This window comes from Nymphaea colorata, chromosome 6 (genome assembly GCF_008831285.2).
Source record: "Nymphaea colorata isolate Beijing-Zhang1983 chromosome 6, ASM883128v2, whole genome shotgun sequence".
In the NCBI taxonomy this organism is placed as follows: Eukaryota; Viridiplantae; Streptophyta; class Magnoliopsida; order Nymphaeales; family Nymphaeaceae; genus Nymphaea; species Nymphaea colorata.
In genome coordinates, this window is record NC_045143.1 from 6,469,720 (window position 1) to 6,484,948 (window position 15,229).

At 39.1% G+C, this 15,229-nt stretch overlaps 2 protein-coding genes across 6 annotated transcripts; both read left to right on the forward strand.

Moving 5' to 3' along the window:
* The first annotated feature begins 433 nt into the window (after positions 1-433).
* LOC116255370 (homeobox protein ATH1-like) lies at positions 434-6,795 on the forward strand. Of its 5 annotated transcripts, XM_031631154.2 has the most exons (6): positions 434-974; positions 1,065-1,254; positions 2,183-3,541; positions 5,870-6,228; positions 6,328-6,388; positions 6,475-6,795. In XM_031631154.2, the coding sequence occupies exons 3-6, from the start codon at positions 2,390-2,392 to the stop codon at positions 6,628-6,630; spliced, it is 1,728 nt and encodes a 575-aa protein (XP_031487014.1). In that variant the 5' UTR covers positions 434-974; positions 1,065-1,254; positions 2,183-2,389; the 3' UTR covers positions 6,631-6,795. The 5 variants fall into 5 exon arrangements, with proteins under 5 accessions (XP_031487014.1, XP_031487017.1, XP_031487016.1 ...); XM_031631157.2 differs by lacking the exons at positions 434-974; positions 1,065-1,254 and adding an exon at positions 1,297-1,417; XM_031631156.2 differs by lacking the exons at positions 434-974; positions 1,065-1,254 and adding an exon at positions 1,305-1,434.
* A 4,592-nt stretch (positions 6,796-11,387) lies between these two features.
* LOC116255661 (serine acetyltransferase 5-like) lies at positions 11,388-12,983 on the forward strand. Its single transcript, XM_031631551.2, has one exon. It carries the CDS (start codon positions 11,639-11,641, stop codon positions 12,587-12,589), a length of 951 nt encoding a protein of 316 aa, XP_031487411.1. The 5' UTR covers positions 11,388-11,638; the 3' UTR covers positions 12,590-12,983.
* Positions 12,984-15,229: the final 2,246 nt, after the last annotated feature.

The following is a 15,229-nucleotide window of genomic DNA, read 5'->3' on the forward strand; positions in this document are numbered from 1 at the left end:
GACGATGGGGTTCGGGAAATTAAGCATCCCAAGAGAAGGCAAACTTTGGAAAAGGAGCTGCGGGTTTTCCAACTGTAAACTGTGCAGTGAACAAGTAGGAGAGAGAGAACAACAACGGATTGGACGTCAACTAAGCTGGAGTACTTCCTCCTTCCTTCTACCAACTCACAATTTTGCATTGTTATCAGCATTTGGGCATAGGAGTTTACTATTATATATGATTGTACAGCTTACTGAGTGAAAGAACTGGATTAACTGCAATGCGAGTTGGTAGTAAATCGGAGGGGAGCGTCCCTGGTTGGGGGTTTACCTGTTACCGGTGACTGTCCGGCCGCTTGTGAGCGAAATTTGAGCTCCATGTGATGTGATCCATGATATACTGAAGCGGATCCTCTACAGAATCAATGTTTTCTGGTCGTGCCTGTGCTGCTGCTGACTTACGACAGCAGGAGAGAGAGACGGAGACGGGAACAGAGGGTACGAAAGATACTTTCCGGTGAAAGAAAGGGTACTCTAGGCAATAAACAGAAGCTGCCCCTGGTTTTTCACTGACGTGAATGATCATTTCTTCTGAGCTTCAACAGAGAGAGAAAAAGATAAGAGAGAGAGTCGGTCTTCTTTTGGAATCATGTAGATGTGCTTGACCAAGTTTTTTTTTTTTTCAAATATACTTAATACTTGTTCCAAATAAGGAAAAGAGAGAGAGGGAGAGAGAGCATGCATATAAAAGTACTGAGAGACTCTGCCATGGAACTGCAATGGCTGCTAAAACAGGGAGTGAACAGAGAGATTCCAGATATATTGGTGATGATGGTCGCAGAGTACCATGAGAAGATGAGGGGGAGAAAGGAAGGGAACAGTACCCAAAATTTAAACTTACTCAGGTTTTCAAGGACCACCATGATGGAGATAAAGAGAGAGAGAGTGAGAAACAAGGAAAAGAGAGAGAAAAGAGAAAACTGGGGAAAAAAGTGGTAAATCTTGTTTTGGTGCCTTTTATCTGCGCATGGGCTTCATTCATATCCTTTTGTTTGTTTCTTTGTTCTTGTTTTTCTCTTTTTCAGCTTTAAATGGATGGGCCATACCCGGAGTGCTACTGTGCCTAAATTGGATTTTTAGGGGATTGTGTTATGTGGGTCAGGAGGAGAGGACCCCCTTCTTATTATATATCTCCGTGCCTCCTTTAATTTTTTCAGAATTGTGGGAGGAACGGGGAACAAAGAAAAATATTTCCTTTTTTGGTGGATTTTAAAGGTGGGTTTCTTTTCTTTTCTTTTGTCTATTTTAATGGTTCCAATTTGAGTTACTTTCATGAAAAGTCGATGTTAGTTCTGCATATTGGGATTGTTGGTGTTTCTGGTGTACATTTCTTTTTTGAAGTTTTGATTGGAAGGATCTCATGGGATTCTGCAGCTGAGTATGAATTTGAGGAATGTGCGAGTTTGCTTTTCATGGTCATGGCTATGTCGTTTTATTTGTTTATGCATTCCAATGACTACTTAGTTTGTCTAATGAAATCGTTGTCGAGGTGACTCGAGTTCTTTATTTTGTGTTTGGATGCCTCAGGTTCATTTTTAAAGTGCTTTTCGTTGGGATGGTAGTCCAAGGAGTGATAGGAGGGAATTTTGATTGGTTACAAGTTGAGACTTTTCCTAGCATCAAAAGTTGGCACTCTTTCTTCTGGCTAGTTCTATATCTTGATGCTCATCCTTATATTTATTTCGTTTTGAAATTTCGGTTTCGTTCTTGATTTTGTTGCTCTCCATGTCATGCTTTCTGTTTTACAAGGTGTTGCTCCCCTGGTCATAAAAACTTTAATAAACTTGTGCTACTATAGGTCTTTAAGCTTTCCCAAATTTAGCACTTCAAAACCTGTGTTTGGAGATTTTGGTGTTAATGGTTGATGCAGCTTCATGATAGGGAAATTCCACTCTTTTTTTCTGAATTACCCAAATTTTATGGAAGCTTCCGCAACATTTTTGGTTGCTTATTTCTGGGATTTGTATTTATGAATGCTTTCAATGTATTAAACAATTTTCGTTATCTTCCTGTGTTTGAAGTTAACTTTGTTTCTGCATTGCCATTTAGCTTGTGGATAAACGTTCTGTTCAAATCCTACAAAAGCAGTTACGTAATGGTGGAGTGCCACTTTTTATTTATCCTTTCATTTGTATAAATGCAGGTAACCGGATCCACTTCAATTTGGTGCTCTTTCGCCTTCGACTCAGGCTGATGCATATTCCTGGAATTATAATTTCAGTGTCGGAAAAGTTGTAGTAAAATCATTCTGTAAATTCCACCTAAAATGGTTACGAACAGAAATTTGTGATTCTGAAAGTTTTAGTTTGTTCTACCTTATTTGATTCTATAAAGGAGTCGTCTTAAACTAATGATGATGGACAACGATATTTTCAGTGTTCCACTCCCCAGTCCTGCTGTGAATTCCATAGGAATAGACTCATCTGTATCTCATCTGTTCCCTGATTCTCTTGATCTGATGGATAGTAGCAGCAGAAGCTGCATAACAGTTGGCTATCCCATTATCCAAGATGAGGTGGTAGATGGCCTTCATAGGCCTGATCATGGTTATGTTGGCAATGCAAACACAGGAATTCCTAGGGACATCCCCTTGGACAGATTTGCACCCCAAGGTTTTGTTGCTAATACTGAGATACAGGAACAATTCATAAGGGCTCCAATATCAGTTCCATCTCAATTCAATGTGTTCGCAGGCAATGATGAGCTGCGGGGACATTTCCTGGGGTCTCCAATGCACGTTCCTTCAGGATCCCCTTTTGAGGAGTTAAAAGCTGTTGTTGCGCCTGTTGCTTCTAATGTTTCAAATGCTTTTATGGCAGCTTCTGGTTACTATGGTGTTGAAAGTTCAAAGTTTGACTGGAATTCAAACAACTGCCATATGGATCCATACACATACAGTAACCCTCGGAAGGAGCTGTCACTCAGTCTTGCCATGTCCCAACCTTCTATGGACCATTCACCAACCATTCTTGACCAACACTCCAGGCATAGATTCTCCACTGTTGATCCAGCTATACTTGGAGATGCTGAATATGTAACAAATATTCCAAATAATGAGGTACAACATTCTTCATGTGTTACTCAGTTCTCATCAGAGGATGCAGGTATGGTGAAGGGATTGCAGTCTGAGCACTCTACTTCTAATATCGAGGAGTTCTACAATGGTTATTCTTCTGTTAGAACAGTTCGATTCCCACATGTTTTTCTTGGGTCGAAGTATCTTCAAATAGCACACCAGATACTTTCAGAAGTTTTTCACAACTTTACTTCTGTACAGCAAGATCTGTGCAAGAATAGTTATGGGGCTTTGTTTGATGGGATTGATTCTCAGACCACTATCTGTAATTCATCATGTGGACCTGGTGAAAGGGAGAGTTTAATATTGGACACTGAGGAGTTTGCTGGTACAGCTGAGGAAACTCCGTGCTGTAGTCAGTGGAAATCCTCTGTTCAAAGATTGGAACCAGAAACAAAGACAGACCTTTTGGCTCTTCTACAAGAGGTATTCATTTATCTTACCAATCGTTTTTCCTTTTCCACAGTTCCATGTGTTCTAGTTCAAATTGGAGGAGTCAATCTGATGATATTTGCTATGAGGCCTAAGATCATTTATAGCAATCTGCTGAATTTCACACTAGAAAAGGAAAAGTCAGTTTTTATTTCTCTGGCTTCTGTAAGTTGTCAATTGTTTTGACTGACTTTTACTATAAACTGTTTCGCTTTGTCTTTCGTGCCTTCTGGTTTTAAAAATTTCCTATGCTTCATTGATATTTGTACACAGGAAGAATTTTGTACTAGTTGTCAACATAAGAATTATCTGTCTTTCGAGATTTCATCATTTCTTTGGAGAACTGGTACTTTACTGTACATTAGTTTGCAGAATTAAGTTACTAGGTTGTATCATGTTTATTATATATTTGTGCGGCTCCATCTTTGTCTACTTTATCATTAGCATGCCACATTATTTTCATTTAGTCGATGTAACCTACACTCAGCATGACATCTAAACTTTCGAGATTGTGGGAACTTGCAAAATTTCCCAGTCAATTATATTTCTGTGGGGATGGGTTTGCTGCAGTTGAAAGAATCACTGGTGGGAGGTAAATCGAAGCAAACAACAACATGTTCAATTTGCATGAGAATGAAATTGGGAAATTTAAAGATGGCAATTTTGCAGTTGCATAACAAAGGTCTATTTGCCCATTTAGTGTAAGAAATACAAAACTCGAAGTTGAAAACTAGCATTCAGGTGAACAAGAAAACAAGTGGAAACTCCGACTTAGTGTCAGTTTCTGAAGCTGCTGAATTCAGTAGCCGCTTGACGAGGCCACATTAATAGAAACATAATTGTCAGAAGAAGTTCAAACCTCAAAATTTGATTGCGATAAAGCTGTTGCTGGTAAAGAAACCAACAATGGCAACTGTAGTTCAAATTTTCGTATGTCAGGGCATATTTCATGCTTCTAGCAACATATGTTTTTATTTAATCAATAACTGGCCTTCCACCAAATTATTGTTCAGAGTAGGGATGTATTTGCACTGTAAACAACTTTTTAGTTTGCTGTTTATCTCTTGGATCATTTCTCTTGAAAAGCAGTAATTCTAATGAAATTATCAAATGCCTGCCCACTATGCATGGTTAGAGTTACGAATGCAAGTGGGATGCTTCAAAAATAAAAATGAAAAGAACCCCTTTCCATATTTCGCCCAGTTGCATCTTTAGGTAGTTTGGTTCTTGGTCCTAGTAAGCCCCTGGACCTAAACTATCTTTGATAGACAAGCATAAACTTTGTCTGGAATCTACCGTGAATTTGCTGCCCATCTGTGCACGTGCCTGTGCCTGTGGTTATTTCTTTGTTTTAGGAAAAATTATTCAAAATGTCATTGCGTGGATGAGCATATGCAGAAACAACAACAACCCGTGCATCCTGCTTTGGAACCAGCTTTCTTATACCAGCTGTAGGCATGACATACTATGTGCCACGATCTGCATCGTGATGTATTCCCAGCCTTGCAGCTGTAGAAGAGAATGTTCTGTAATGGAAGTTGATGTCTTGTACTAAGCACTTTGGCCATTAATCCTAGACAATCTCTGGATGTGTGTGCCTAGTCAATGAAAAACTTGAGAAGTTGAATTTCTGTTTTTAGTTTTGAATGTTTAGTGTATAACCTGGTGAAGAGTTTTGCTTGAAGAACAAGAACGTCCAAGATACCAGATTCTCAAAGGAAATTGTCACAGATAATCTGATACATGTATCCACTAAAAACAATATGTGTCGCTGAATGGCATTGATTTATTGGTAAATCACTGACATGTGGAAATACAACACTCTCTTCTTCTGAAGTGATTATTTTGGTTGAAAAGAATTTTAAAAGGTTGTCCAGTAAGAACCATAACTATAGTACCTTTATCATCCATGCAAGTACATTGTGTTGTTCTTGTAGGATATTTGGCCTTGTGTGGCACAATGGTCGAGTATATCTGATTCAACGAAATGCATGTATGGATGAACATTACAGAATGTGCTGAAAACTAATTTGGTAAAGTGCCAAAATAGAAATTTATATCATCCATCTAAACATCAAATGTACGGCCCTTGACCTAGAAATGATATGGGGTGTGGTTGAGGGCAGGATCATACTGTAGGCAGCTCTGCAATTGCACCAAGTCATGCGTGGCAGTCTCCTTTATGCGTATCAATCACAAGTACATGGGAGTGCACAATTATATGCATAAGTCATGCTTGCCTTAGTATTACAGTGACCTTGATTTGCAAGTTTTTTGTGTACAACGATTTGGATTGACATGCTTGATCTCCATCAATCGCAGGTTGAGCATCGCCATGACCAATGCCATGACCAGTTTGAGATGGTAATATCATCTTTCCAGGCTGCTACAGAAGTTGACCCTCCTCAATTGCATGCCCGTCTTGCTCTTCAAACAGTTTCTGGCCACTTCAAACGCCTGAGGAAGAAAATAATACATCAGATCCTTGCTTCTCAGAAGCATCTGAGCTCTCCAAAGTTCAACGAAAAAGATGATTGCCTTGATCCTGCATCTATCCAGAAACAGTGGACTTTGCAACGTCTGCGGAGAGCTGAGCAACTGCCATGGCGACCACAGCGAGGGTTGCCTGAGAGATCCGTTTCTGTTCTACGTGCATGGCTATTTGAAAACTTCCTCCACCCGTATGTATATTAACAATTTGGACAAAATGCTAGTGGCGTTACTTGGCAGTTCGCTCCTGTAATCTATTTGTTAACACCATTCTTCCTTCAAACTCTCAGGTATCCAAAAGATGGACAGAAGTATATATTGGCAAGGCAGAGTGGGTTAACAAAAAGCCAGGTTTGAGATCGTTGAAAATGCACTGTTAGCAAATCATGTTACTTTGTAGCTGCCTTTCTCACACTAAACAAGCATGCCGTTTGCAGGTATCAAATTGGTTTATCAATGCGAGAGTACGCATTTGGAAGCCACTGATTGAGGAAATGTACATGGAGATCAATAAGAAGGTCAAAGCAGGGAAGGAAATCTTTGCAAGAAGTGCAGAAACAGAAGATGGGGCATCTGCCACCAGGAAATCCTGAGTTCAGTTCCCAACCATGTCTGATATTTTTCTTTCCTTTTTTTTTTCTTGAAAAAATGTTCTTTAGTACATAAAAAAAGGTGCTGTAATATTAAGTGGGCATTTTCTAGTCTTCATGCATGTTATTTCATCGTGGCTATCAATGTAGTTTCTTCCATTTTTATGCCGTCTTCCTTCAGGGATATCTATGTGAACTATGTGGATCTCCTCTAGTGCATCTCGTAAATGGATTTATGGCTCTCTATAATCGAAACATCATCACTGTTCTCAATTATCTGATAAAATTGTTTATTTCTATAACGGATCTTTCCTACCAATTCCTTGGTTCATGAGTGGCATGCTTAGAAAAATCGAAAATCATCACTACCGGTTTATAGAAGGCGGGCAACTCAAATTTTGATCATTTTAGAACAGAGTGAAGTTGCTTCAGTTCATCATTTTTTTGTTCTTTCTAACTTCAAAATCATGTTGGCCAAATCATATCCTCCGTGCTTAGCTCGGTGCTTCCCTAGAAATACACTCTTGGAAATGAACACGTTTCTAAGATTTGAATTGTAAAGCTGTGAGCTGCTGGGTTTTCAAATGCTTAAACTATGCGCTGATGTTCTAAAGAGAACATTTCTACTAACCAAACCATGTAATAAGTCACATTTTCATGGACGATTTTTCTCTGAAAAAAGCGAACAAAATTATCCAAAGAAAAATCGTCCGACTTCTAGCAGGCAATCATGTGGCATTTCTGGACTTCGATTGTATTTGATCAAGAAGGCCAAACGGCGGTTTTCCTGGCTACGTTTATAGAAAAACTACAAAATCACGAATACGAAATATAAGAACCCGTGAAAACCACAGGAGCCGTCCAATTTGATCAAACAGGTGAGCAAAACAGGTAACCGTGTTCCCTTTGATAAATATTCCGTCGCTAATTGTTTCCTTTTTGGGGGCTTGCTTCCCAAGCATTATGATTTTCAAGTGCTCATTGAATACTCACCAGTGAGTGTTTGAATCGTCAGGTTTGCTGTTGTCATGATTTCACACAAATGATGCCAGTCTCAAATTAGATTGGATTTTTAAATCCGTCTACTCTATTCCACTATGGTAGATATATTGAAATAGCCGGATACATTTATGGCAGAATGTTTTTTTTTTTTGGTATTTTGTATTGTTAAAAAACGTCACAAAAGATGTATTAGCAACGGTCAGTTGCTTGGCCACGACTTCAAATTTCCTTTTATATATATATACATATATATATATATATAAGATTAATGTTATCCCACTAATATATGAAAATGCCATGAACGCTACATCCTCACTCTCTCTTTCTCTCCAGTATTAAGGATGCAAAATTTTATCGGGCTTTCATCCGACGAGGAGAGTTTCGAGTAGGATATATATTAATTAGAAAATAGGTCCAGATAAAATTGGTTTGATGCAGGAAACTCTAATTAAAGTTAAAAAAGAATTTGATGGTTTGGATTTGGTTTATATTTAAAATTCTGAGTCCAAACATTGTCTACTTAATTGTATGGTTTATTAGATTTGGCATAATAGATAGTTTTATTAGACTGGTTTCACAGTTGAACTTTCGAATTATATTGGATTTGAAAGTGGACAAAAAAATAATTTTCAAATACGTGCATGCATGAAGTAGTGAGAAATTGAATTTTAAGAGTAATGAAAAAAATTGTTTTGTATTATCGCAAGTGTTCTATATATTCTGGTGAAAGAGCTATTGGGAGATAGGCTACCTACCATTGTTCCAAAAAAATGAATAGTATAACAAAAACTATTCATAGTCACACATGCATTGAAAAACTCTGTAGGGAAAGCTATCACTCCATAGTGAGTTGACCATTTACTAAACCCTTCCTCATAGAGATGTCAATATATACGATTTAGATCTGATATTTGACCAAACAGTTCTAAAAAAATTAGTTATGAAAAAAAAAAATTAATATCCCATTAAGAAATCAGATCACATTCAGATTTAAGAAATGACATCTGAACTGATTTAGATTCAGATTCACATATACATAAATATCCGATTAGACTCGAATTCAGATCAAACTCGGATTCCAACAAACAATTTTGGCAGTCTGCACCAAGACCATCAAGGTTGGGTTGAGTTTTCTCTTCTCAGGTTTGTACAAATTGTACAATAAATATATATATATATATATATATATATATATATATATATATATATATATATATATATATATATATATATATATATATATATATATATAATCAAGAGGCGTAACATAATCGATCAGTAAGGATGCGAGATGGAGCACGATTGACTTGATTTTTCTTAGTTTTGGTTTTTGGTTTTAGTGCCGGTGAAACCATTGCAGGCAATGAACTGGATGGCCTTAATTTGACCCCAAAGATGTTTCCATGACCTACCGAAGGCCGAAGTAGGCACAGGAGCCAAAAAATTTCAACAAAAGGATACTAGTTATATCATTTTAGATTTTTAACAGGCACCTATATGCAAATTCAAAAAACAGCCATGAAATTTTAACATAAAAGTGTAGCATGTTTTGTGGTCCTGTGTAGGCAATTGCCCACACTATGCCCACACCTCACGCCATGTTGATGACGAGCCCGCACCGCACATAGTACTGCACATGCGACACCCCTTTCTCCAAAAACATTAAATTAATTCATTGTCATTTGTTACAACAATGAAGCGCAAAAGTTCAAGTCCATGAAAATTTAAGAGTAAAGGATTACTATTTGTTATCTTCAAATTTAGATCTCCTGTCACGTCAAAAATAATACTTTTAAAAGGTGAAAAATAGCTAAGAATTCAACTTTAAAAATAATTTATGATAAGGCTTTGCCCTTATAATGGGAGGAAGGAAGCCACATGTACACCCTTATTGACTTCAAATCTGTTATAATTTATTTTAAAACTGTTATAAAATTTGATTATACTTCTCACTTTTTTTTTAGTATAATACCACAAAGTTAAAAATCAGAAAAATTATTTTTTAAAAATTAGAATCGTGCCCTATGCAACATTGCCAAAGTGGCAAAGTATAATAGTAAGTACGGGGCTAGAGGTAGGGCTGTTCAACGAGTGGAACTAACTTGAGCTCTACTCGTTTATTAAACGAGTCGAGTTCGAGTTAAGAAATGCACTCAACAACCTAAACAAGTTAAGTTCAAGTTAAGTAGGTTTGGTTCGGTTAAACTCGGTTAAGTTCATGAAAGAAAATATATAAAGTACGTCTCACAAAATTATCAAAAGAAGTAGATTGTTCAAATGTGTATGCAAATTGCTCAAAAAAAGTAGATTGCTAAAAAAAAAAAAAGATTCCTTTCAAGATATGCAAGCCTAGTTCAAGCTGACTCAAGTTCAAGCCGAGTTCAAGTCACTCGTGAACAGCCCTAGCCAGAGGTGCTGCCCCCTACAACTCCCTACCAACTTAATGGAAAGTTATATCCACAAAAATTAGGGAAGCCTATTGAATTGGAATCGGGTTCGACATTCTTGTCAGACTGCTTGACTGGAAGGTGACTAGGGCGGCCTGGGCAGAGGATGGAGACCATACTTCCTTCTTGGTCTCATGTGACTTGATCTAGAGAACCAGTGGTTGCAGTCAGTAGTGGAGCCAGAAAAATTCGCTAGAGGGGCACTCGTTTAAAAATATTCAAATTTGGTGGAACACTTATATATATATATATATATATATATATATATAGATATATATATATATATATAAGAATAAATATTTAAGATTCAAAACTTTTAAAAGACTGGTGTTCACCAGTCACAATGTAGCTACGCCACTGGTTGCAATATGGCCCCTCGAAAACACGCCATGGTTCATGATATGCAAAGTTCCACCTTTTGTATTAAAATTTTTCTCGCAAGGAGCCTGACCCCAGCAAAGCATTTCATTGGAATTAAACATTTGGATCAACAGCAAGCTTACAAAACACTTTAACTTTGGAAAGATCATATATAATATGTTTCTCCATTTCTTTTTCTTTTCTTTTCTTGACATTGGTTCAAGTCTCTATATATCTTGGCAGATGAGCCACAGTTTTTTATCTGATGGATTAAGCTGGCGGGCGAGAGGCAAGGCGTGGTCATGTCCATAGAGAAAGAACAAGAGAGTCTTAAATGGTAAGTAGACAAAATTCAGACGAGAACAAGTAAATGGGGCTCAAATTTGTCTTCTGCTCTTTATGACGACAACTTCGTTCATTAAAAGTGAAAGAGAACAACAAACATGCGACAACTTCAATCAAGAGGATTGCATGGCTCTCACTGTTTCTTTATTCATCGGACCAGATTCACCAGAGAGGAGCCCACGTAACTTGTGATGTCCAGATTCAATGTATCTACCTTACAATATCCCACTTTCTCTCTCTAACAATGTGCCAATGTCCAGGTTCAATGTATCTACCTAATAACGTATCGTGTTTCTCTCTCTATATGCAGATCCATACCAACCAAAAGCCAACAGGTTTACATTAAATTATTATTGTGGCTTTTACATGCATGGTTGGCAAAGCCTCGGCTTAATTGTGCAATAGTTTGATAATAAAAAAATGTCAGCTTATGACTTTTTTTTATTAAATTGACGTGCTGGGATCATTGGTTCCAAAGGAATATTCAAGTAAACAATGTTATATTTTTTGCGTTCTCTTGGTAAATATGATCATAAACAGGTTATATGTTTTGGCACATGAGAAGATATCATGTGGTATAAGCTAAAAACGATCAAGCTCTTGTTTACAAGACCTGCCTCACCACACCTAAGTACCAGTAGCCCTCTGATTTTCCCGTCCCCACTAGAGGTAGAGAGCCGCCATGAGCGCGATCTCATTCTTTCTCCCACAAAGAAGGATATTCGTCCTCCCAGATTCTGATTCATAGGAAAAAGGAGAGCGCCTTATCAGAGAGAGAGAGAGAGAGAGAAAGAGGGAGATTCTTCCTTTTCCCAGTAGACAGGAGTTCGACGGAAACTCTAGTTATCCAGAGAGAGATGACTGCCAGGAAGGAAATTCCCACCACCAATGGCGCGATGATCACCACCACCAACAACAAAAACAACCTTCTTCAGGAGGAAGAAGGGAAGATGGTGGCGAAGAACAAGTCGGAGGCGGAGACTGAGGACGAGGAGGAGGCGCGAGTTTGGGAGCAGATCAGGCAGGAGACTCGGAGGGACGCGGAGGCGGAGCCGGCGCTAGCCAGCTACCTTTACTCAACCGTCCTCTCCCACTCCTCCCTGGAGCGGTCCCTCGCCTTCCACATCGGCAACCGGCTCTGCTCCTCCACCCTCCTTTCCACCCTTCTCTACGACCTCTTCCTCCATTTCTTCTCCTCCTCCCCTTCCCTCCGCTCCTTCGCCGTCGCCGACCTCCGCGCGACTCGCCTCCGCGACCCTGCATGCGCCTCCTTCTCCCATTGCCTCCTCAACTACAAGGGCTTCCTCGCTCTCCAGGCCCACCGCGTTTCCCACCGCCTCTGGCTCCAGGGCCGCTCCTCCCTTGCCCTCGCCCTCCAGTCCCGCGTCTCCGACGTCTTCGCCGTCGACATCCACCCAGGCGCCCGCATCGGCTCCGGCATCCTTCTCGACCACGCAACCGGTGTCGTCATCGGCGAGACCGCCGTCGTCGGAAACAACGTCTCCATTCTCCACCACGTCACCCTCGGCGGCACCGGCAAGGACGTCGGAGACCGCCACCCCAAGGTCAGCGACGGCGTGCTCATCGGCGCTGGCGCCACCATTCTCGGCAACGTCAACATCGGAGAGGGGGCCAAGATTGGTGCTGGGTCGGTCGTGCTCATCGACGTCCCGCCATGGACCACCGCCGTTGGCAACCCCGCGAGGCTCGTTGGTGGACGGACGCACCCGACCAAGAACAACGACCTTCCAGGGGAGACCATGGACCATACCTCCTTTATCGTCGAATGGTCGGATTACGTAATTTGATCGATACCATCGATTCCCTTCTCCCCACCCTCCTCTTCATCCTCTCTGTTATCGAATTTGGGTATCGTAGTCAATGCAGAAATGCGTTTTCCGGACATTGGAATAGGCTGTATAGTCCAGAATTATGCATAACTCTGCGAAATTTTGCTAATCTTTCTCCTGCTGTTAAATGCATGCCTTTGCGACGCCGAGAATTGCTTCTTTGCTGTTGAATTTGTTGAATTCGATTATTTTGAGTTGAGTAATTCGCTCGGCGCTCACATACGTTTCGTGCTGTTGGTTGGGTTTAGTAAGCAGTGTCTAATATCTTAAACCGGTATTCCTTTTTCTTCAGTCTTTTCTGCTCTCATTGTAAATACATTCTTGAAGATTATCAGAATACTTTTGTGCTGCATGTATATTCTGTTGATTTCCTAGAGTTTTTGTCAGTTTTACAGGAATTTTGAGGTTTTATCGCAGCAAATTTTTGTTCTTGTGACGGATAGTTGCTGCGACGTGTTGGATTATCTATTATTAAATTCTCCATGACGCCTGCTTTCTGTTGTTATGCAACAACAGGTAGTTGTATGAGCTTGTTTCTGTAACTTATAAGGCTGCAGTTCCTTCATGCTGTAGTTTGTACTTTATTGTATCTCCAAACTTTTATGGTTGGCAAAAAGATGGTGGAGAATTTGATGGACTGGGAGTGGTTGGATTTGTATTCTGCTAAAATATTGAAATCAGGTGTAGTATTAGTGGCAAAGATGAAGTTGGTGCTGCTTTATAATTGTGATTAGTGTATCTAGATCACGTTTTCATGTAGATGATGATCAATAATGGTTATTAGCTTCTGATGCTCTGTTTGCTTCAGCACATTGGTTTCTTTACAACTTCTAAGCTTTAGAGCTTCCATCTCAGACAATTTTTGATATGGTAATTTGTAACGATGATTAGAGCATAAATTGCATTAGTTTCTCATACATTTTTGGGTAGTGGTTTTAGCCCCTCAAATCCTGATAACTTCAACCAAGCAGCAGATCTTTTTTTTGTTGCTGTTTTGCTTTTCCTTTTTAGAGTCCCTTTCATTCTTTCGTCCAATTCGCTTGATTTGTGGCATATCTTGCTACTTGAGATGGTGAATGCAACTCTTTTTGTGTTTGAGCATTAAGACTTTCTGCTGCCTGTTCTTCATTGAATGAGAGATTTATTGGAAATTAGCGCGCAAGTCAACTTCTTTCTAGTGCTTATGATGATACTGACGAAAACAAAATTATAGACCTTGCCGTGACATTAGACCTGCAAATTCAGCTCAATGCCTTCCTTTACAATGCAAAGAGATTTGGGGTGAGCAGAGTGGAATCCCACCGCCCGAATGGGAGCCAAAACCCTCTTATTCCCCTTCTTTCATTCATAGCCATAGAAGTTAGGGCTGCGTCCTCTCTCCTAGCTGCATGTCAACTAGTGCATGGCTGCCTCCCTCATTGCAGCAGGAAGGGCAACGCTAACCAGCAACCTATGGCCCATTGACCCCACCAGTGTAATGCAAAGTGATTTGATCGTGTCGCAAAGTGTTCCGACATACAAATCTGCGTACTGACACCAGAGGGCTAATATTTTGATAAGTTTTGGTATCATTGTGATCTTTTAGTAAATTTTGTATAGTTTAAAGTTGAATTTGTCTGTTCTTTGTGCCGTTCGTTAGGTACTGTTCTAGGCGTTTTGATAACACGCATTTCTCTTGAAACCAGATATTTCTTACAGGAACAATCAAACGTCATTTTTAAAGATTTGTGTTGTTTTTTTGGAATATGGCTTAAAAGATTGAGACAGATTCATGATAGTTTATGAATTTGCTCCAATTCATATAGAAGATTTATAAAATAGTTACAAACTGTTACATTTATCAAACTCCTTTAATGCTTGTTTTTGACACACATAGAGACCATAATTTCACGACCTTAATATGAACAATCTTTGATGTTAAAAAGGGCAGCTGCCCTTTGCTTCAACGGCGGCCGAAGGATAAGCAATTTATACTAGCTGTTTATTTCAGGCCACATATTTCTTAAATCAGTTTAACGTGAAACATTCTGATATGACATTTTTTACTTATCTTTCAAAAGCTTTCCTTTTGTAAAAGATTCACAAATTTTCTTTCATGAAATTCAGGCCTATGATGCGAGGTTTTTTGGTACTGAACATGGGGTGAAAAGGCCGTGGTCACCAAAAAGATTTTGTTTAATGGGGAAATATTTAAACACTGAAACTTTTATGTTTGTTTTGAAAAGGGAAGCTTGGAGAAACACGTTTCCCATTTGTTTCGTTTTGAATGAGATAGCTTCTTGAATGATTTCTCTTTGTTTTATAATCGTCTCGATCCTTTTCTTTTTCCATTATTTTATTCTTTTTGGTTTCAATGCGTTTTGTGTTTTTACAGTAACACGTACGGGCATTACTTTATTATAATTATACACTTAAATGGTATCAACCTTTTTCTTGCTTTTCACCATTTTTTGTTTCTCATTTTCATTTGTAAGTGCTATTCTTTCATTGTTTTTGTAATTGTTCTATAAGAGGCCATTTGGCTACAGTAATACAAGTCTGCTGTCTTAAGAATCTGCTCCAGAAATTGGTAAATGTACGCTCTTACTAAGCAGTTGC